This window comes from Ailuropoda melanoleuca, chromosome 17 (genome assembly GCF_002007445.2).
Source record: "Ailuropoda melanoleuca isolate Jingjing chromosome 17, ASM200744v2, whole genome shotgun sequence".
NCBI classification, from domain to species: Eukaryota; Metazoa; Chordata; class Mammalia; order Carnivora; family Ursidae; genus Ailuropoda; species Ailuropoda melanoleuca.
The window spans coordinates 31,325,051-31,348,142 of NC_048234.1; the positions used below are offsets into that span (position 1 = coordinate 31,325,051).

The window sequence follows — 23,092 nt, forward strand, 5'->3', positions numbered from 1 at the left end:
GCTTCGTACCTCGATACTCAGCGCTGGAGATGTTCATTTGTAGAGATCCAGATGTATCTTCCTGCGTCTCAGGCTGATTCCGTGGATATTCCTGCTGGTCTGGTACCTATCCAGCTCAACTCAGGGGACCGGCTGAAAAAGGGGTCCCCTACTCCTCCGCCATCTTAACCTCCAACTTCCAAATTTTCTTTTTTAAATTGAGTACTAATTTATAGTCCCACCAGCAGTAAATGAATGTTTGTTTCTCTGTTCTCTTTAGTCTTAAGTATTAACAATTTAAGATTTATTCTATTAAATGAAAAAATGTTATATTCTGGTTTTGATTTGCATTTACAGGTAACATGGACTTATGTTCTTAAGTTTATTTTTATTGGGTGTTTGACTTTCTGTTTTTGAAAACTGCTATGTTTGTCTTGTGTTGTGGTTTTCCAATTAAGGAAATTGTTGCTGTTTGTCTGTTAAAAACTTTTTTCTTTTTTTTTTTTTCTTGGATTCATTTATTTTTGGGATACCAAAGCTTTTGCTTTTTACATATTCAAAGTTATTAAGGTGGAATACCTGGGTGGCTCAGTCAGTTAAGCATCTGCAGTTGGCTCAGGTCATGATCCCAGTGTCCTGGGTCAAGTCCTGCACTGGGCTCCCTGCTCAGCTGGGAGCCTGCTTCTCCCTCTGTCTGCCTCTCACTTCCTCTCTCTGACAAATAAATGAAATCTAGAAAAAAAGGTTATTTAGGCTTTCCTTCATGATTTCTCTCTTTTATGCACCTTATTTCTTATGAAGAAAATTTCAAAAAGAAAATATACATTTGGGGCAGCTGGGTAGCTCAGTTGGTTAAGCATCTGCCTTCAGCTCAGGTCATGATATCAGAGTCCTGGGATCGAGTCTCTCATCAGGCTCCTTGCTCAGCGGGGAGTCTGCTTCTCCTTCTACCTCTGCCTCTTCCCACTCTCCCCACCTTGTGCTCTTTCTCTCTCTCAAATAAATAAATAAAATCTTAAAATCCATTCATGTTTTTCTCTTTTTTAAAATTTTCATTTCTTTTCACATTTAACGTTTTTCTTTTGAAATAATTTCAAACTTACAGAAAAATTGTAAAAATAATATAAGGAACTTCATCAAACCCTGTGAGATGCTGACATGTTGTACCATAACCCTGAAAACAGAAGTGTTTTGTAATATTTTTTCATAATCTGTTGCTGAGCTTTTTGTTAAGTTTGTTTTGAAGAGCAGAGGTTTTAAGTTTTGTTGAAATCCACTTTGTCAGTATTTTCTTTTATGGATGAAGCTTTTTATATCCCATCTCTGAACTCTTTGCCTAACACAAAATCAAGAAGATTTTTCTTGTGTTTATTCTAGAAATTTTGTAGTTTTAGATTTTATATTCAGCTCCATGATCCGTTTTATGTTAAATTTTTAAGAGGTGCTTGTGATGAGTTACTCTGTACATTTGTATTTTTCGTTTTTTCAGTTTCATTTGTTGAAAACTCTTTCTTTCTCCATTGAGTTGAGCCTGTTTTCTGGCTCTTTTCTACTCCAGTGATACTGCTTTGATTTGTATCTATCCTTTCGCTAATACTATAATGTCTTATTTACTACATGGGTTCATGGTAAGTACTTTTTATTTAATTAATTAATTAATTTTTGTATCCCCTTCTTTAGACGTTAAGGAGAATTTTTCTGGGACCATCTTGTGAGTCTGGTTCTTCCATCAGTTTTATGCTATGTTGACGGCACTTCTGAGTCCTTTCTGGCATAATATATACCGTATTTTACACTTTTATTTATGTTTCCTTTTTAAATGCCTCTAAGTTTTAGGAAAAGTACTTGCGTAAGTGTTAGGTTCATTCTTAGTTATCACTGAAGCTTAAAAGGACTCTTCTCTCTCCCATCCCCTGGACTTAATCTGTATATCATAAGGCTGTCAAACCTATGATCTACACTACATGTTCTTTTTAAAATCAAATGCCTATATAAAAATAGGCTGAGAATAACTATGTAATAATTCTTATACTGAATTTCTGTTATGTGTCAGGCCACACATTTGGCTAAGGATTACTGTATAAAGTCATCTGTTAATTATTTATATTCAACACCTAGCCCACCTCTAGATTTTGCATAGTTACTATCTTCAGTCCTTACCACAGTCTAGCAAGTTAAGTATTAACAGTCATTTTGCCTAGGAAACAGACTCTTAGGTTAAATACTTTGCTAATAACATCATAAAGCCTTGTAGCTTTTAGCTTGCAGAGCCAAATTTTGAATTCAGGTTTCTTTTTCCCTTTCTCTCTGTCTTTAAACAAATCTACAGCCCTACAGCTGACATTCTTTCTGCTGTTTTCATGATGCTTTCTATATAAATGACATCCTAATCTGCAGGGACTTTATTTTCCACTTTTCCCAAGTTTCCTAAGAAAGTTCAGTACCAGAGACTAGATCATTACTAAGAGTTTTAATTTAACCTGAAGGGGTTTCATAGGTCAGCTAAAGAAAAGTTTTTTAAACAAAGAATCACCCCTTCATGGATGCTTGTTTGGCTTGTCTCAGAGTTTCAGTCACAAGTCTGAAAGATTTTAACACCTAAATATCTCTTGAAGCTGGATGTCCTTGTTCACTTTGTACAGTAGATTTTGTTTTTCTTCTTAATTTTTATTTCAGCTTTATTGAGGTTCAGTTGACACATAAAACTATAAAATCTTAATGTGTACATTGTGGTGGTTTAATATATGTGTATGTTGTGAAAGGATTTCACCTGTCTAGTGAATTAACACATCCCTTACTTCACATACTTGTTTTTGGTGGGAACATTTTGTTCTGCTCTCTGAGCAGACTCCTGTTATTCAGTACAGTTTTGTTGACTGTATAGTCACCATAGTTTACATTAGATCCTCAGCCTTACTCATCTCAAAGCTGGAAGTTTGTACCCTTTTACTTAATTGCTTCCTATTTCCTCCACCCTATAGCCCCTGGCAACCACGTCTATACTCTGTTGCTATGTTTGACTTTTTGTTGTTAGAGTCTGCATATAAGTGATACTGTGCAGTATCTTTCTCAGTCCAGCTTATTCCACTTAGCATCATGCCCTCAAGTTCCATTCATGTTGTCACAAATGGCAGGATTTCCTTCCTTCTCATGGTTGAGTAATTTATGTTATATATATAAAAATATGTTTGTGTGTATATATAATATGTATATGCTTATGTATTGTTTATAAATGCCATGCTGTTATTCATTCATCTGTATGATGGACACTTAGATAGTTTCCCACATCTTGGCTATTACGCTGCAGTGAACATGGGAGTGCAGATTTCTCTTTGATATCCTGTTTTCATTTCATTTGGAAAAACTAGGAAAGTGAGATTGCTGGATTATGGTAGTTCTAGTTTTAGTTTTCTGAGGAGCCTCCCCACTGTTTCCGTGGTGGCTGCACCAATTTACATTCACCAACGCTGCACAGGAGTTCCTTTCTCTCCACATCCTCTCCAATACTTGTTACCTGTTGTCTTTTTTTTTTTTTTTCTTCAGTTTTTTAGAAAGTATTTTATTTATTTATTCATGAGAGAGAGAGACAGAGGCAAAGGGAGAAGTAGGCTCCCCAAGGAGCAGGGAGCCTGATGCAGGGCTCCATCCCCCTGGGATCACTACTTGAGCCAAAGGCAGACGCTTAACCGACTGAGCCACCTAGGTGCCCTTTTTTTCAGATTTTAAAACTTTTTATTTGCATATTAAAAATTGTGCATTCCAGTAATTTAAAACCATTTGAACAAAAAAATGGCACTGTGATTAAACCCCATGAACCCTGTTTATAGCCTGTAAGACACCTTGGGCCAGCTTGTTTTTATTCTAGATTTCGCTGTCATCCCACCCAGCATCTTCCTTCACCAAAATGAAAGTTCTTTTCCTTTCCTGCCAGCCAGCTGGCAGATGGAAGCAGCAGACCCAGCCTTAGTTGTCAGTAGTTCTCAGTTCTTTGATGTGAAAAGGATGTAGTATAGTCATTTAAACTTAATTGATTGATAGTAATGTTCTGTTCCTAGATCTGAATTTTGGGTGCCTGGTTGTGTTTTCTTTATGGCAACTTACTGAACCTTATACTTAGTTTGTACTCCTATGTAAAGTGTTTTCCCAAAACATTTTATGCTCAGTAAAAATGTCTTCCCAAAAACAAATAGGATTTGGAGAAGGACAAACCCAACCCACAAACCTGTGATAGGACATGTAACCGTAACGCATTTGTGAAATTCTTTTTAAAGCTAAGGTGAAATTGCCAGGAAGATTGCCAAAATTTAAAATGTCTGAAAACACTAAGCATTTACGAGGCTATGCAGCCATGCAAACTCTTATCTGTTGATGTTAGTTTAATGTGTTGGTACTACTTGGGAAAACAGTTTGATACTACTTAGTAAGGTGAACATACGCAATTCTACTCTTTGATAAATACACCTTGGATAATCTTACATGTGCACCTGGAGACATGTTCAGGGATGCTTATGGTGGCACTATGAATAAAAGCAAAAGATCTGTAAACAATACAAATATTTATCAACAGTGTAGTGGACAAATAAGTAGTGGTTTATTCATCAAATATGCAATATAGTCAGGCAGTGAGAATGAGTGAACAATCAATATGGATAAAATTCATTGTTTTGTAGAAGAATGTCATAGGAAAATGTCTAATACTCCCTTTTTGTACAGTATAGAAAGCAGCAGAGGATAAACCATGTCAAAGAATCATTCATAGGAGGTAAAAAAAAAAAATAAAGTGAGATCATGATCACTTGTAGGGAATATAATCAAGGAGGATCACATGAGATGCTTCTAGGTAGGGGTATAGTACTGCTTGGTTTTTTGGCCTGGGTAGAAGATTCAGGTATGTCTTTTCTTACTATTTCAAATTGCATTATATGTTTTTTATGTGCTATATTTCTCAAAGCAGTAAAAACAATTTAATGAAATATTTTTCAAAAAATGGAAAGTGAAATTGCAAACTTCCCAACTCTGTAGGTTTTAAATAGTGGGACTGGTTATTTCCTGTGGATGTCCTGAGATGGTTTTCTTATTTAGTGAGACATTGAGTTAACACTGTATCTAAGATCTTTTCCTTCTCAAAGCTTGTCAACAAGAAAATTAATATAACAGTTCTATGATTTTTATTTAGCCTTGAAATTGTAAAACCACTTCTTTAAACCTGTGTTTTATAATTTACTTTCCTAATTCAGACTGGATTTCTTTTTCTTCATTCAAAGTGAGATTTTTTTTTGTTTTTGTCAAAATTGTCTTAGGACTTTGAATAAAAATCTTTGTGCTAACTAACACTGAATTACTTTCTTCCAGATTCAAAGGTCTACTTCTTTGGGAACATCACAGATTTCACAGAAAGTGCTTCCTTTCTTGGAACTTCCATGTGTTGATGATGGTAAAATGAAACTGGTTTAGGAAGTTTTTCTTATTAAAATGTATTATGAATATGATTTTCATTTTGAGACTATACAAAAAATTGCAGGCAATAGCTGATATGTATATATTTTCCAGAAAATTTCACTAAAATTCCTTTAAGATAATAGAACTGGAATGTTCCTTAAAGTTCCTTTTGCAGCAGGAATTTTTGGTAAATAAAAGTTAAACTCATAATCTCACAAAATCCACTAGCAAGTTAATCTTCTTTATCCTCCTTTGAGCTAGGAGCTGCTATGAAACTGTATTGATACATAATTTATAATGTTACTTAGTTATTTGGAGAATCTTATCATAGTAAAATTTTAGTTTTATTTTTTTATTTTCCTTTTTTATTATTAAATGAAAAAATCAAGCCTTAATACCTACATTCACACATGAAAACTGGTAAATATTTTGACATTAGATATCTGCTTTTTCTTGGCCACATTGGGAAGAAAAGTAAATGTATTTTTCTATTTTTAAGGCTTTCAAAATTGCTAAATGTTAAGTAACTGAAGTTACCATGCCAATCTTAGGTTTTCTAGAGAATGTTTTTCTTTCTGTGTGGTTAAGGGGAGGGTTGGAGATGTTTGTGAGATCATCTACCCTAAATTCACTTTTTGGTTGTTAGGGATATACTTCAGTTGGTTTTAGTTTACTTTAAATCTTCTTTTAATGGTTTGGAGTTGTTTTTGATAGCAAATTCTGGAAATTATATGTGTGCGTATACACACACATAGACACATATACACACACACGAAAGACATAGTGACTGACCTCAGTTTCTTCATCCGAACCTCAGGGCCTGCTTTGTGCTTTTAATAGTACAGATTTTGTAGCTCAGTTCTATTTTTGTTACCCAGGTAGAGCATCATATTACTGTGTTCCTTTGAAAATTCATGTTGCATGTAATCGTTGGCACTGGCTATAAAATTTTCTTTTGTGGGGTGCCTGGGTGGCTCAGTCAGTTGAGCATTCAACTTTGATTTCAGCTCAAATCGTGACCTCAGGGTCATGAGATCAAGCCCCACGTTTGGGGGAGCCCAACATGGAGCCTACTTAAAATTCTCTCCCTCTGCTCCTCCTCACCCCCTGCTGGTGTATGCACACTCTCTCTCTTTCTCTTGCTCTCAAAAATAAAAATAAAAATAAAATTTTTGTTTGCAGTTATTAGACTAATGACTTTAAAAGGTAATGTTCATTAGTCTAAAGATGAACTTTAAATTTTATGTATTTTTTGTCATCAAAAATGTTATTTTTGGACATAATCTCTATTCTATTTTCTCATCTTTTAAATTCAGATTTTGAAATATTTAGACCATTAGTGTATTAATATTCATATTTATTTCAGAAGAATTATGTTATTAAATCAGTCATTTTCATTATTAAACAGTGTTCTGTACTATTTAGATTCAGAGGAAGAATTTTTTGATGCACCATGTAGTCCCTTGGACGAACCTCTTCAATCTCCCACTGAAGTTCAAAGTTATCAGAAAAAGTTTCAAAAGCTGGATTGTTCAAAAAATATGATTCAGTATAAAATAAGATTTGAAGTGCCAGAGGTATGTACCATGGTAAAAATTAATATGGCTTATTTAAATTGTTAGTCATTGCTGCTATTCAGTGTATTTCTATAGTCTCATTACTAACATGTACTCCTGTTTCATCCAATTTAAGGTGAATCGAGATGTTACTATGTGATTTTTCTTCCCCTTTCTTTGAAGATTTTCTTAATCAAAAGTTATTTAGTCGTATATAGGGTTGATACATATTTATTAAAAAGTTAATTGTACAACATAAATGTGTGTGTGATATAAAATCCTACATTTTAAATACAGATCATATGTATACCTTATATGTCCATTTATAACCACCATCCGCATAAATAATTTTTTATTTTGGTAATGGTAGTTTCTTTTTTCTCTTTTCTCTAGGTTTTGATTCAGTTTTATCACCTTGTTGGAGATTGTGAACTACCTGTGGTAGAAGTTGATGTTTTAGGATTGGGCACAGATGTTGAACTTAGAACATTTGATTTGAAAGCAAATGCCTTTTTGAAAGAATTCTGCCTAAAATGCCCAGAATACTTTGGTAAGCATCTCAATTTTTTTAAAGTAATAAACTTTTATTGTTTGACTCCCTACTAGAGAGTTTAAAATTCTCTAGGCTTTAAATCAGTACATTTATTAAAACATTCTCAAAGAAATATTATATTATGAGTTGGTCTTCAGTTTTTATCTTATACTTGGAAGTCTAGGAAGGTAGATCAAAGACAAAATGAAGATAATTTTTTTCATAAAGGAAAATAAAATAGTCCTGGTTTAATTTTAAATCTAACTTAGTACTACAGTGCTGAATTAATTTCCTATTGATATCATGTAACAATTTACCACAGACTTAGTGTCGTATAACCACAGAAATTTGTTATCTTCTATTAATCAGTAGTCTGACATAAGTCTTAGCAAGTAAAAATCAAGGTGCCAATTGGAGTTCCTATATAGAGACTCTATGGGAAGATCCATTTCCTCACTCATTCAGTTATTGCCAAAACTCGTTTCCATGTGGTTTAAGTCGCTTCCTGCTACCTATTAGGTGAGGGCTGGCCTTAACTCCTATAGGCCTCTCTAATTCCTTGCATTTGGTTTTCTGTATCTCAGAACCAGTACAGGGTGATAGATCCTTCTCATGTTGTCATCTCTGATCTCAATCCAGGCTAATTTCCTCTTTACCTAATTACTGTTGCAAAGTCCCTTTTGCCATATTAGGGAACATATTCTCAGGTGTTAGGGAGACATAATATGGATATTCTTGGGTGTCAGGTCATAGCATTATTTTGTCTACCATAAACATTTTATGTCCCAGAATCATAACGGATAAATTATATGATACCTCGGATAATACTTCCATTTACTGTGTTAGGCCTTTAGAAGAGGGTATTATGTATATTCCTTTATGTTTTTGGATTTATTCATGTAAGATAATTGTATATGGTTGATGGAATGATTAAGACAATTTATTTCTAATGTGAATGCCTTTTATTTCTTTTTCTTGCCTAATTACTCTAGCTAGGACTTCAGTACTATATTGAATAAAAGTGACAAGAGTAGGCACCCTTTTCTTGTTCCTGATTTAGAGTATAAGGTTTCAGCTTTCACCATTGAGTATGATAGCTATGGGCTTGTTATATAGGGTCTTTATTATGTTGAGGTATGTTCTCTCTCTACCCACTTTGTTGAAAGTTTTATGTAAATGGATGTTGAATTTTGTCATATGCTTTTCTTCAGCCATTGAGATCATAATATTTTTATACTTCATTTTGTTAATGTAGTATATCACATTGATATGTTCGTGGATGTTGAACCATCCTTGGAACAAATCCTGTTTGTTTTTGGTGTATGATCCTTTCAGTGTATTGTTGAATTTATTGTGCTTATATTTTGTTGAGGATTTTCGCATCTATGTTCCTCTAAAATATTGGCCTATGATTTTATTTTCTTATAGTATTCTTGGCTGGATTTGGTACCAGGGTAGTGCTTGACTTGTAAATGAGTTTGGAAGTGTTTCCTTCTAATTTTTAGAGATGTTTCAGAAAGATTAGTATTCTTCATTTAATGTTTGGTAGTATTCATCAGTGAAGCAGTCTGGTCCTGGACTTTTGTTTGTTGGGAGGTTTTTGATTACTGATTCAATTTCTTTATAAGTAATTGGTCCATGTGTATTTTGTATTTCCTGATTATTAATAATAGCCTAAAAAGGTTGTATGTTTCGAGGAATTTATCTGTTTCTTCTAGGTTGTCTAATTGTTAGTGTTATGATTTTTCATTGTTTCTTATGATCCTTTGTATTTCTGTGGTTGTCAGTTGTAATGTCTCCTTTCTCATGCCTGATTTTATTTGAGCCTTCTCTTTTTTTTCTTGGTGAATCTAGCTAAAGGTTTGTGCATTTTGCTTATCTTTGAAAGGACCCAGCTGTTAGTTATATTGATCTTTTCCATTGTTTTTTTTTTAGTCTCTATTTCCTTATTTCTGCTCTGATATTTTATTTCCTTCTAATTTGGGGTTTCATTTGTTCTTTTTCTAGTTCCTTGAAGTATAGAGTTAGATTGTTCATTTGAGTTTTTTCTTGTTTTAGGAGGTAGGCATTTATTGCTGTGCTCTGTCCTCTAAGAAATACTTTTGCTGCATTTCATAAATTTTGGTGTATTGTATTTATGTTCTCATTGGTCCTAAGGTATTTAAAAAATTTTTTCCTTTTCTTTATTGACTCAGTAAAAAATTGTCAATATCTGCAGTAATTCTTGTCGACCCAAATAGTAAAACTGTTACTATTTGCAGGTGATGTGATAATATATATATAAAAAACTTTAAGGGCTCCACCAAAGTGCTGATAGATCTAATCAGTAAATTCAGTAATGTTGTAGGATAGAAAAATACAAAATTCTTTTGGGTCTCTATACACTATGAGAAGGAGACGTTAAGAAAACAATTCCATTTGCAATTCCATCAAAAAATTAAAATGCATAAGAATAAATTTAAGGAGGTGAAAGACCTGTATACTGAAAACTATAAGACAGTGAAGAAAAAAATTAAATAAATGGAAAGATAATCCATGCTTGTGGATTGGAATAATTAACATGAGTAAAGTGTTCATATTATTCAAAGGAAATCTGCACATTCAGTGCAATCCCTATCAAAATTCCAATGACATTTTTCACTAAAAAAAAAAATTCTAAATTGGTATGCCACCACAAAACACCCCACATACCCAGAATAGTCTTGTGAAAGAACAAAACTGGAGGCATCATGTTCCCTGATATCAAAATACATTATGAAGTTATCTGTGCTACTGATATAAGATGGCTAACAGACACATGAAAAAATGTTCAAAATCATTAGCCATCAGGGAAATTCAAATCAAAACCACACTGAGATACCACCTTATGCCAGTTAGAATGGCAAAAATAGACAAGGCAAGAAACAACAATTGTTGGAGAGGACGTGGAGAAAGGGGATCCCTTCTACATTGTTGGTGGGAATGCAAGTTGGTACAGCCACTCTGGAGAACAGTGTGGAGGTCCCTTAAAAAGTTAAAAATTGAACTACCCTATGACCCAGCCATTGCACTACTGGGTGTTTACCCCAAAGATACAGACGTAGTGGAGAGAAGGGCCATATGTACCCCAATGTTCATAGCAGCAATGTCCACAATAGCTAAATCGCGGAAGGAGCCGAGATGCCCTTCAACAGATGACCGGATTAAGAAGTTGTGGTCCATATATACAATGGAATATTACTCAGCTATCAGAAAGAACGAATTCTCAACATTTGCTGCAACATGGACGGCACTGGAGGAGATAATGCTAAGTGAAATAAGTCAAGCAGAGAAAGACAATTATCATATGATTTCTCATCTATGGAACATAAGAACTAGGAAGATCGGTAGGGGAAGAAAGGGATAAAGAAGGGGGGGGTAATCAGAAGGGAGAATGAAGCATGAGAGACTATGGACTATGAGAAACAAACTGAGGGCCTCAGAGGGGTGGGGGCATGGGATAGACCAGTGATGGGTAGTAAGGAGGACACGTATTGCATGGTGCACTGGGTGTTACACGCAACTAATGAATCATCGAACTTTACATTGGAAGCTGGGGATGTACTGTATGGTGACTAACATAATATAATAAAAAAACATAAAAAAAAAAGATAAAACTTTATGGTACCAATATAAAAACAAACCCATTGATCAGTGGAACCAAATAGTCTAGAAACAAGCCCATTCATATATGATCAATTACTTTTGGCAAAGGAGTCAAGAATATAATATGAGGAAAGGATAGGTTCTTCAATAAGTGGTCCTAGGAAAACTGGGCCCCCATATGCAAAAGAATAAAACTGGACTATGACTACTATCCTACACCATACACAAAAATTAAGATGCATCAAAGGCTTGAATGGAAGACCTGAAACCATAAAACTCCTGGAAGAAAATATAGGCAGTAAGTGCCTTTACATTAGTCTTTTGTTGATTATTTGGATCTGGCTTCAAAAGCAAAGACAACAATAAACAAGTAGGACTACATTAAACCAAAAATCTTCTGCACAGCTAAGGAAGCCATCAACCAATTGAAAAGGCAGCTGACTGAGTGGGAGAAGATACATGCAAATTAAAATCTGATTAGTGGTTAATACCCAAAATATATAAAGAATTCCTGCAATTCAATAGCCGAAAACCAATTCAATTAAAAAAAAAAAGAGCAGAGGATCTGAATAGACATTTCCCCCAAAGAAAACCTAAAGATGGCTAACAGGTATATGAAAAGATGCTGAATATCACTGATTATTGGGGAACTGCTGCTCAAAACCACAATGAGATATGACCTCACACCTGTCAGAATGGGTGTTCTCAAAAAAACCAAGAAATAACAAGTGTTGGCGAGGCTGTGGAGAAAAGGAAACCCTTGTGTACTGTTGTAAATGTACATTAGTGCAGACATTATGGAAGACAATATGTAGGTTCCTCAAAAATTTAAATATATGATCTAGCACTTCCACTTCTGGATATTTTCCCAAAGGAAATGAAGACACTAACTCAAAAAGATAAATGTACTCCATGTTCCTTGCGGCACTATTTATAATAGCCAAGATGTGCAGTCAATGAGTGAATGCATAAAAAATGTGATTATCTTATTCACACACATACACAAAGACACAACAGAATTCTATTCAACCATAAAAAAGAATGAAATCTTGTCACTTGTGACAATACGGATGGACCTTGAGAGCATTATGCTAAGTGAAGTAAGTCAGAGAAAGATACCGTCTGATCTCACTTATATGTGGAATATTAAAAAAAAAAATCCAAGCTGATAGGTACATAGAAGATTGGTGGTTGCCAGAGGCAGTAGTGGTGGAGTGCAGTTCCATGGGTGAAGGGGCTCCAGAGATAAAAAAATTTCCGGTTATGAAATAAATCAGGAGGATACAAAGTATAGCATAGTGGCTATAGTTAACATACCAGATTGCATATTTGAAAGCTGCTGAGATAGTAAATCTGGAAAGTCCTCATCACAAGGAAAAACAAAATCATAACTATGTATGAGGACAGATATTAACGAGATTATTATGATCATTTCATAATATATACAAATAATGAATCATTCTTTTTTATACCTGAAACTAATAGTGTTATGTGTGACATGCTCAATTTAAAAAAGAGAACTGAGTAGGTTAATTTTAATTTTATAAAGCTTCTTTGTAACAGAACAACATTGTATATGGTTAGAAATGACATTAAAATTTTTTAGTTAACTATAGAGCAGTTTTTGATTTACAGTGCCACTGAACAGTTTCGGTATAGGGCTTTCCCCCTGTACTTTCACATGCACAACCTCTTCCGTTATCACCATCCACCATAGAGGAGTACGTTTGTTGCAGTTGGTGTACACTGGCATAGTACCCCCACTGTCCACAGTTGCTGTTAGGGTTCAGCTTGGTGCTGTGCATTCTAAGGGTTTTGGACACATGTGTAATGACATGTATCGAGCATTATATTATCATACACAGTTCCACTGCTCTAAAAATCCTCCTTATTCCACCTCTTCATTCTTTTCTGTCTTGTCCCTTGTCCTGGCAACCATGGAGCTTTTTTTTTTTTTTTTTTTTTTTTAAACCGTATCCGTAGTTTATCCTTTTCCCAGAGTGTCACATAGCTGGAATCATACCATATATAGCCTTTCAGACTGACTTTTTCAGCTAGTAATATGTATTTCTGTATCTTCTCATTACTTGATAACTCACTTTTTTGTACTGAATAATGTTCCATTGTATGATGATGTACCACAGTTTATCTTTCCATTCACTTACTAAAGGGCATCTTGGTTGCACACAAGTTTTGAGAGTTCTGAATAAAGGTGCAATAAACATCTGTATGAAGGTTCTTGTGTGGGTGTAAGTTTTCAGCTGCTTTGGGTAAATACCAGGGAACATCACTGTTGGGTTATATGGAAAGAGGACTTTTACTTTTGTAAGAAACAATCAAGCTGTCTTCCAAACGGGCTATACCGTGTAGCATTCTCAATCAGCAATGACTGAGAGTTCCTGTTGCTTCAGATCCTCACCAATGTTTGATGTTGGTGTATTTGATTTTGAGCATTCCAATAAGGTATGAAGTGGTATCTCATTGGTTTTTTAAAATTTGTATTTCCCTTATGACCTAGAGCATCTTTCTCATATGCCGATTTGGCTTCTGTAGATCTTCTTTGGCGAGTTGTCTGTTAAGGTGTTTGATCTGTTGTTTTAATGGTGTTTGGTTTTTTCTTGATAATTTGTAAGAGTTCTTCGTGTATTTTGGATAACAGCCCCTTATCAGATATGTCTTTTGCAAATATTTTCTCATCTGTGGCTGGTCTTCTCATTTTATTAGCATTGTTCTTCACAGAGCAGGATTTTTAATTTTAATGAAGTCCAATTTATGAGATTTTTTTTCATGGGTCCTGTTGCTGTTGTATCTAGAAAGTCGTTGCCAAAATGAGGGTATCTAGATATTCTCCTAGGTGGTTATCTTGAAGATTTTTATAACTCTGCATTTTACATCTAGATCGGTGGTTCATTTTGAGTTGATTTTTGCGAAGGGTATAATCTCTGTGTCTAGATACTTTTTTTTTTTTTTTTCTCCTGTGGGTGTCCTTTTGGTCCATCAACATTTGTTGAAAAGACTGTGTAAATGATACTGTGTTTTGAATTTCAAATTCTCTTTAGCCAGTTTGGGTATATAGGAAAGCATTTGACTTGTTTATTAACTTTGTATCCTGCAACCTTGATTTAATGGCTTATGGGTTCTATGAGGGCTTTTTTTTTTTTTTATTCTTTCAGATTTTTTTATGTAGATGATCATGTCATCTGTGAACAAAGACAATTTTATGCCTTTTGCAAAAATAAAAGAATTACCTTTCTTTTCTTCATGCATTTACAGACACAGTTATGATGTTGAAAATCAGTAAGAAGAGAAGGACATCTTGTTCCTTATTGTGAAGACCTTGAGTTTCTTACAGTTAAGCAAGTAGTTAGCTGTAGGTTTTTAGAAGATACTCTTTATCAAGTTAGGAAGTTCTTTATTCCTCATTTACTGAGAGTTTTTATCATGAATCTTTGGATATTGCCATATGCTCTTTCTGCATCTGTTTAAATGATCATGTAGTTTTTCTTCTGTAGCCTAGAGATGCCATAGATTACATCAGTTGATTTTCAAATGTTGAACCAATCTTGCAGTTTGGGATAAATTTTACTTGGTCATGGAGCATATTTCTTTCTACACGTGGTTGGATTCAGTTTGCTGATACTTTGTTGAGGATTTGTGTGTGTGTGTGTGTGTGTGCGTGCGTGTGTGTGTGTTAGCTGCTGTATCTGTATTAATGAGAGTTACTGGCCTGTAGTTTTCCTTTTTTTTTTTTCTTTTTGTAATGCCTTTGTGTTTGTTTTGGTATTAGGGTAATTCTGATTTCATAGAATGAGTTAGCAAGCATTCCTTCTGTTTGTATACTCTGAAAGGGATTCTAGAGAATTGGTATAATTTTCCCTTAAATATTTATTAGAATTCATCACTGAACCCACCGGGGCATGGTGCTTTCTTTTTTGGAAGGTTATTAGTTATTGACTTGATTTCTGTAATAGATATGATCCTGTTTAGGTTGTCTATTCTTGTGTGAGCTTGGCAGATTTTATCTTTCAAGGAACTGGTACGTTTCATTAGGTTATCACCTTTGTGGACAGAGTTGTTTATAGTATTCTTTTAATTCTCCTTTTAATGTTCATAATAGCATTATTTCTCCTCTTTTATTTCTAGTAATAGTAATCTGTGTCCTCTTTTTTTCTTAGTTAACCTCACTAGAGGCTTATCAATTTTATCAATCTTTTCAAAGAAACTTTTTGGTTTTCTTAATTTTTCTACAGATTTATTTTCAGTTTCATGGATTTCGAGCTACTTTTTTTTTTTTTTAAAGATATTATTTATTTATTTGACAGAGAGACAGCGAGAGAGGGAACACAAGCAAGAGGGAATGGGGGAGGGAGAAGAAGCAGGCTTCCCGCCGAGCAGGGAGCCTGATGTGGGGCTTGATCCCAGGACCCTGGGATCATGACCTGAGCCAAAGGCAGATGCTTAATGACTGAACCACCCAGGCGCCCCTCGAGCTACTTTTTATATTTCTTTTGTTTACTTTGGATTTATTATGCTCTCTTTTTCTAGTTTCCTAAGGTGGAAGCTTAAGTTCTTGATTTATATCTTATCTAATATATTCATTCAATGTTATATATCCTTGTAAACAGTGCTTTTACTACATATAGCCCACAAATTTTGTTAAGGTGTGTTTTCATACTCATTTAGTTTCTAATGTTTTTAATTTTTTTTTTTTTTTGAGATTTCTTCTTTTGCCCATGTATTGTTAGAAGTGTTGTTTATTCTCCAAATATTTTGGAATTTTCCAGCTATATTTCTTAACTGATTTGTAGTTCCATTGTGGTCTGAGTGCAGACACTGTATGATTTTTACTTTTTAAAATTTAGTAAGGTGTGTTTTATGGCCCAGAATGTGATCTGTCTTGCTGATTAGTCCATGGGAGCTTAAGAAGATGTATTCTGCTATTGGATGAAGTAGTCTATAGATATCTATTATATCCCATTGACTAATAGTATTATTACCAAGTTCAACCATGTCCTTACTGATTTTTTTGTCTGCTGGATCTGTCCGTTTCTGAAAAGGGAGTTGTTGAAGTCTTTACCTGTGATAGCGGGTTCACCTATTTCTCCTTTCGGTATTCAGTGTTTGCCTCACATATTTGGAAGCTTGGTTGTTAAGATGCATACAGCTTAAGGATGGTTGTGTATTCATGGAGAATTGACCCCTTTATCATTATAGAATACCTTTCATTATTCCTAATAGCTTTTCTTGCTTTGGAATCTACTCTTTGAAAATTAATGTAGCTATCGCTGCTTTCTTTTTATTAGTATTTACAGCTATATTTTTCTCCATCCATTTACTGTCAATGTATATGTGTCTTTAAAGTGTGTTTCTTACAGACAATATGTAGCTGGGTCTTTTTTTTTTTTTTTTTGGGTACACTGTGGCAATCTGCATCTTTTAATTGATGCATTTAGACCATTGATGTCCAAAGTGATTAATTAATATAAATTGGCTTTAAAAAAATATAAAGGTAGTAGTGCTTTCCATTTATTTTTGAGACCACATAAATCTGGAGTGCTTGGCTGGCTCAGTTTGTAGAGCGTGCATGACTTTTGATCTGAGGGTTGTGAGTTGAAGCCCCTTGATGGCTGTAGAGCTCCCTTAAAAAAAAAAATAATTCTGCTTATATGTGTGTAAAAGTACTTTGGCTGTCATAGAATATGATCTTCTTTTGATGGTTAGCTTTTTAATGTTTATAAGTGAATCAAGTTTCAAATGGAAGCTATTTTGTAAAATACTTTAAACTCATACAGGATTTTTTTTTTCTCCAGTAAATTGAGGTACTCAGTATGAGGGAGTTACAGAACTAAACTGAAGATAAAAATTATAATCCTAAATTCTATCTATGGGAATTAAGAAAGGCAGAGAATATGCCTATATACATCTGAAGGATTTGAGAAGGTCATCCTCTCTGGGAACTCACTCCCAGGCAAAGCTGTCATTTAACTACTCTCATGAAAACTGCCCTTCCCTTTTTTGAGCCCTGGATTGAATGTGGTCTTGGTATTTAGAAAAGCGAATTAAGTACTGCAGCCTAAAAGCTTAATCATTGTATATGACTTATACATTTTAGTTCCATATTTTACACTTGTTCTGTAGCCCTTGAGAACATGAGTGTGGTAGACTTTACTAGGATTATCTTTTGCTAAGAAAACTGTCATACATAGCAGATACAGAGTTTTACTTTATTTTTTTTTTAAGATTTTATTTATTTATTCGACAGAGAGACAGCCAGCTAGAGAGGGAACACAAGCAGGGGGAGTGGGAGAGGAAGAAGCAGGCTCATAGCAGGGGAGCCTGACGTGGGGCTTGATCCCATAACGCCAGGATCACGCCCTGAGCCGAAGGCAGACGCTTAACCGCTGTGCCACCCAGGCGCCCCCAGAGTTTTACTTTATTATGCTTTTTTACATCAAGAAACCATTTGCTCTTGTGATTGGAAAAAAAGTGAACCAATTTGATAGTGCTCTCCAGCAATCCAGAAGTATTATAGCAGTTTTTAATTATTATGCTTATTTTTTGTTTTCCCAATAGCACAGGATAAGAAAACCCTAGTTTGCAGAATACTGATACAAAGTTGCCATTGCCCCTATTTCTGTAACATTTTTGCTTTTGTATTTTTAGTTGGAGTGGGAAGAAGCGAATAGCATAGTTTCTTATAAATGATCAGTAAATAGTTCTGTGGATAAATAAATGTGTGAGAAAAGTCAAGACCTATTTAAGGTTTGAAATGCAAGTAGCATCTGAAGTAGAAAGCTGGCTGAATAGCTAATGAACTTTTAAATCTGGAAGATTCTGTGGAATGTGTTGCATTTTTCCCCCAGAAGTATTATGATTGATTTGTATTCCTTTCTTCCACTATCTAGATACTGATTTTGAATAATCATAAATAATTTGGTGATGATAGAGTTAAAGCCCTCATACAAAATACTGTTTTACAGCAGTTTTCCTAATATTTTCTTAAGTTTTAAACAGAAGTAAGAATACAACTAGTAAAGACTAATTTTACGGCAATGGGATTTACTCTAATCTAAACTAATATACAGAAAAACTTAGTTTCTCATCACATATCTGATCTGTCTTCTCAAAAATAGGTTTTCAGGGAGTGTGACGATTTTCTTTTGAGATATTTCTGTGGCTCAACGAATGGCTCACAATTCTCTCCATGTCCTTTCATTGCTCATGATAATTACTCGTTTTTTCTTTAACTGATTGCTACTTTTTTTAATTTATTTTTTTACCTTACTTCCTGTCTAAGTTTAGAAGGGTAAGATTGTTTCACATTGTGGCATAGGAGATGGGAAGGGAGTTGTGAGGAGAAATTACAGCTTCAGAGTTTAAAATAAAGGAGGAGAGGGACCTGACTTGGGTAAGGTAGAATCCAAGGCCCAGAACTGATACAGGAAATTCTTCTTTTCCAGTAATATTTTATTAATGTTGCTGATATTTATTTTCCATTGGTTTTTTTATATGAAAGAGTAATTTAAAAATTCATTTTTAGATGCAAACGAGAAACCAATTTATTTGATCACAACACTGGATAATACAATGGAAGATCTGCTAACACTGGAATATGTGAAGGTGAGTGCTTCGTTTGTATGCTTGCTGTGGTAAATGTACTTCTGTAATGTTGTAATCAAGTTTTGTAAGTTAGATTCAGCTTAATCTTCATTGTAATGTGTTTTCTAAAATTCCTAAAAATTTTAAGGTTTTTTTTTTGTCATCCTTTATTAGTTTTGATTTATAAACAATAGAGAAAAATAATAGGCCTCTGTTCTAAGTAGAAACGACATGAAGTTTTGAGTTTTTTTTCCCTCCATCAGATAGCCAAAAAAACCTAAATCAAAAACCCAAACCTTTTTTTAAAAATTTTTTTAATTTAAAGTCTTAACTGTATTTGAGAGAGACAGCATGCATGCGGACGGGGGATGGGGAGAGGGGTGAAAAGAGAAGGAGAGAGAATCTCAAGAAAACTCCCACTGAGCATGGAGCCCGACGCTGGGCTTGTTCTCATGACCCTGAGATTATGACCTGAGCGGAAATCAAGAGTTGGAGGCTTAACTGTGACTGAGCCACTCAGGCGCCCTAAAACCAAAACCTTTTAATCTTGATGGAGTTTATTTTTATACGAGATCAGTCTTTCATTTGATTTCCTGGTGTTATCTGAACTTACCTCATTTTCCTGGTTTCAGTGACTCTATTCCTTTTCTATTGATTTATGATATTCCTTTCATCATTTATTAAGTTTTTATATGTACTAGGGTCTACTTAAGATTTATTCCATGTTTTCATTGACCTGTTTTTACTTTTATGTAAGTGCCACATTAATTTAATAATTGCTTTATCGTAGGGGCACCTGGGTGGCGTGGTCAGTTGAGCTTCCCACTCTTGTTTCCCCTCTGGTTGTGATCTCAGGGTTGTGGGATGGAGCCCTACCTCAGGCTCTCTGCTCAGCACGGAGTCTGCTTGGGTTTCTCTCTTCCTCTCCGTCTGCCCCTCCCCCCTACACTTGTGTACTCTCTATTTCTCTCTCTAAAATAAATATATGATAAAATCTTAAAGTAATTGGGGCACCAAGGTGGCACAGTTGGATAAGGGTTCAGACCCTTGGTTTCAGCTCAGGTCATGTTCTTGGGGTCTTGGGATCAAGCCCCACATGGGGCTCCCATCTCAGTGAGAAGTCTGCTAAAGTTTTCTCTCTCCCTCTGCCCTGAGCCACCCTCATGCGTGCTCTCTCTCTCTCTCAAATAAATAAATCTTTAAAAAAAAATACTTGATCATAATAACAATGCTGAAAGAGTATTTTATTGCTTTTAAGACCATTTTTACTATTATTGATGTAGATATATTAGGGTTTTTGTTTATGCATTAAATAACTTTTATATGACAAAAGCATTCTAGATCTAAAGGTAATGCACAGTATTTGGATACTTGATAGACAATTCTGTCGCATAGAGGAAGAATTAGGAAGGCCCTTATGGAGTTGCAATTGTGTATACTATATGTCTTCCTAAGATACTCGAACAGATTTGCTTTTTTTTTTTTTTTCTCTTTGGATAGGCTGAAAAGAATCTACCCAACTTGAAAAGTACTTATAACAATGCTATGCAACTGATCAAGGTATGAATGAATAATTTATTTTCTAATTAGATACTGTATTTCTAAGTAAATATATTATGAAAACTTTTATAACTACAACTGTATGATCCTTGAAGATAAAAATAGAATATTATAAATTCTCTGTCCTTTATACCACAAACCATAGTGCCTTATACCGAGCAGCAAACAAATATTTATTGACCTATTACTAAAATCAGCTTTGTTCTTTAGGTGAACTTTTCCTCTTTGGATATTCATTTACATACCGAAGCACTTCTGAATACAATAAATTATTTTAATAATATACTTCCACAATTGGAAGAAAAACCAGCTCCAGTGTCTGTTGCAGAGACTGAAGACAAAGGAGAGGTCGTTAAAAAAATGCGTAGGTTTAAAATTCAGCTTCAAAGTTTTTTACCATGTGGATCAATAATAAATTAGCTTTTGCTTTATTATTCATGCCTAATATTGGCTTCAGAATTCTATTGCCTAGATTAATATCTAGAAAGATTACTATATACCAGGTAAATTTTAGAAAATGATACTTAAAGTGATTACCAGTTATGAAAATGTGACTTTTATTTATCATATTAATCTTTTTAGTCAGATATTATACAGTGCTAGTATTTGATTTGGATTACAATTCGTGCGTTTAATATCATAATTTTAGATTAGAAAAATAGAACTGAGAAAATTTGAATCATTTCACAGTGTGTTTTTTAATCAAGTACTTTTTAAACAATGAAAAGTTGAGGTTTGACAATGAGAAGTATTACCTCATAATCATTGTGTCTCAAATGATTTGTGGTTTTAAAACTATAATTTTCTAGGTTTAAATGTTAGTCTCATCTAGGAACTGTTTTTTGTTGTGTCTGATTTGTTTGGCTTTGTTTTTATTAGGTTTGATTGGTTTTTTTTTAGAATCCCTAATTGAGTAGTGACAAGATTATTTTGCTTGCTTTCAATGGAATGGCAAATCAGATTTTCCTCTAGTATTATCATTAATTTTTCTTATACTTCAGTTACTTTATAAGGGTAGTGAGCTAACTACTAAACTTTTTCCTTATGTTTTACAATTATTTTTTTGCAGCTTTAAAACTATCCAAGAACGAAGATATTATTACCTGGCAGATTTTAGCAGAATTATCTTGTTTACAGATCTTTATTCAAGATCAGAAACGTAACATTGCTGAAATTAAGATTGAAGGTAATAAAATTTCAGAAAAAATAAATTCAGAACTATTAAATGGAAGAAAAGCCATTCAGTCATTCTTGTATTCCCTTAGGGCTTGATTCTGAGATCGTTATGAGGCCTGCTGCAACTGAAGTAAATGCAAAGCTAAGGAATATAATTGTTTTGGATTCTGATAAGACAGCCGTATACAAAAAGGTATGAATTTGTTTCTATTACTTAATAGTACCTCATTAAACATGCTTGTCCTTAAACATTGGTCATATAAATTAGTTGTTGGAATTTAGCAATGTGGCTATTAAGTGGATGGGTTTTGGAGTTAGGCATAATTGGGTTTGTATCTTAGCTCTGTTCCTTAGCAGTTGAGTGACCTAAACTGAGATTCTGTTTCTTTATTTGTAAAATGAGGATTAAGTATCTCATTAATAAGTTTACATAATGCTCCTGAAACATAGTTGGGGGCTAAGGAGGGGCAGTTAGTAAATGTCTTTTTCATTTTTTTTCTTTCTTTTTGTTCTTCTCCAAATACTGTTATGAAGTCAGACTGAACAGATGAGATTATTTTTTAAGTTTATTTTCATGGGTACTTACTATGGTATAGCTGTTCACAATTTTTTTTTTTTTAAAATTTTATTTATTTGACAGAGATAGAGACAGCCAGCGAGAGAGGGTACACAAGCAGGGGGAGTGGGAGAGGAAAGAAGCAGGCTCATAGCAGAGGAGCCTGATGTGGGGCTCGATCCCAGAACGCCGGGATCACACCCTGAGCCAAAGGCAGACGCTTAACCGCTGTGCCACCCAGGCGCTCCAGCTGTTCACAATATTAACTGAGTCCTTTGAACGGATGGCTAGTGGTCGAAGGGATCAGTATTAGTACTGGGTATAAGACGGTAAGGTTCTTGGTCCAGATACTGTTGTAGAGTTGGACAGGTAATTTTTGAACAGTTGAGCCTCTAGGTAAGATGGTATATTTAAGAGAGTGAAGACAACATCAAGGAGTAAGATCAGAAAAGGCTGAGGTACTTCTTGAGTCATGAAGTTAGAGTTTGGAGTGTGAAAGGAAATAAGTGAGGTTTAGCCAATAATACTGATGAGATACAGTGATGACTTGATTTTTCTGTTAAATAAAAATCCTTACTCTTTATATTTTCTTATTAGGCTTGCTAGTGTGAGATAACAAGAGTGCCAAAGCATCAAGTGTGTGTGGTCCATAGTAATAAGGAACAAGAAATTTTCCGGAAGCCATGAATTAATGTGCTTCTATTGCTTTTATTTAAGAAAAAAACAAAAGTACTAAAGCATTTAAGAAGTAGATTATGCATTTTCTTTGCCCTGTCTAGGAAGTAAAGCTCACATAAATAAGTCCATCTACTAAAAGTCACACAAGTAGTTAGTAATGGAACTGATAATGTAACCCAAGGCATTTACTTTTTTTCTCCTATTTAATTTTATTACTAATGAATCTGTAAGGTTAAAAAAGTCGATTTACAAAAAGCTACAAAATGAAAAGTTTTGTACTTTGGTCTTCTTGCCCCATCCCCATTTCCCTCTCCCTATTCCTTGACTTTGATTCCAGTGTACATGATTTTTTAGATTTTTTAAAAAGATTTTATTTATTTATTTTAGAGAGAG

General features: G+C 34.4%; 1 protein-coding gene across 1 annotated transcript in view; it reads left to right on the forward strand.

Moving 5' to 3' along the window:
• Window positions 1-23,092, forward strand: part of VPS13A (vacuolar protein sorting 13 homolog A) — a 240,974-nt gene that overhangs the window by 92,175 nt on the left and 125,707 nt on the right. Inside the window, 8 exon segments of the mRNA XM_002925447.4 lie at window positions 5,332-5,413; window positions 6,844-6,995; window positions 7,368-7,524; window positions 18,671-18,750; window positions 20,230-20,289; window positions 20,500-20,653; window positions 21,359-21,475; window positions 21,555-21,658. Coding sequence (XP_002925493.1) covers window positions 5,332-5,413; window positions 6,844-6,995; window positions 7,368-7,524; window positions 18,671-18,750; window positions 20,230-20,289; window positions 20,500-20,653; window positions 21,359-21,475; window positions 21,555-21,658 — 906 coding nt within the window.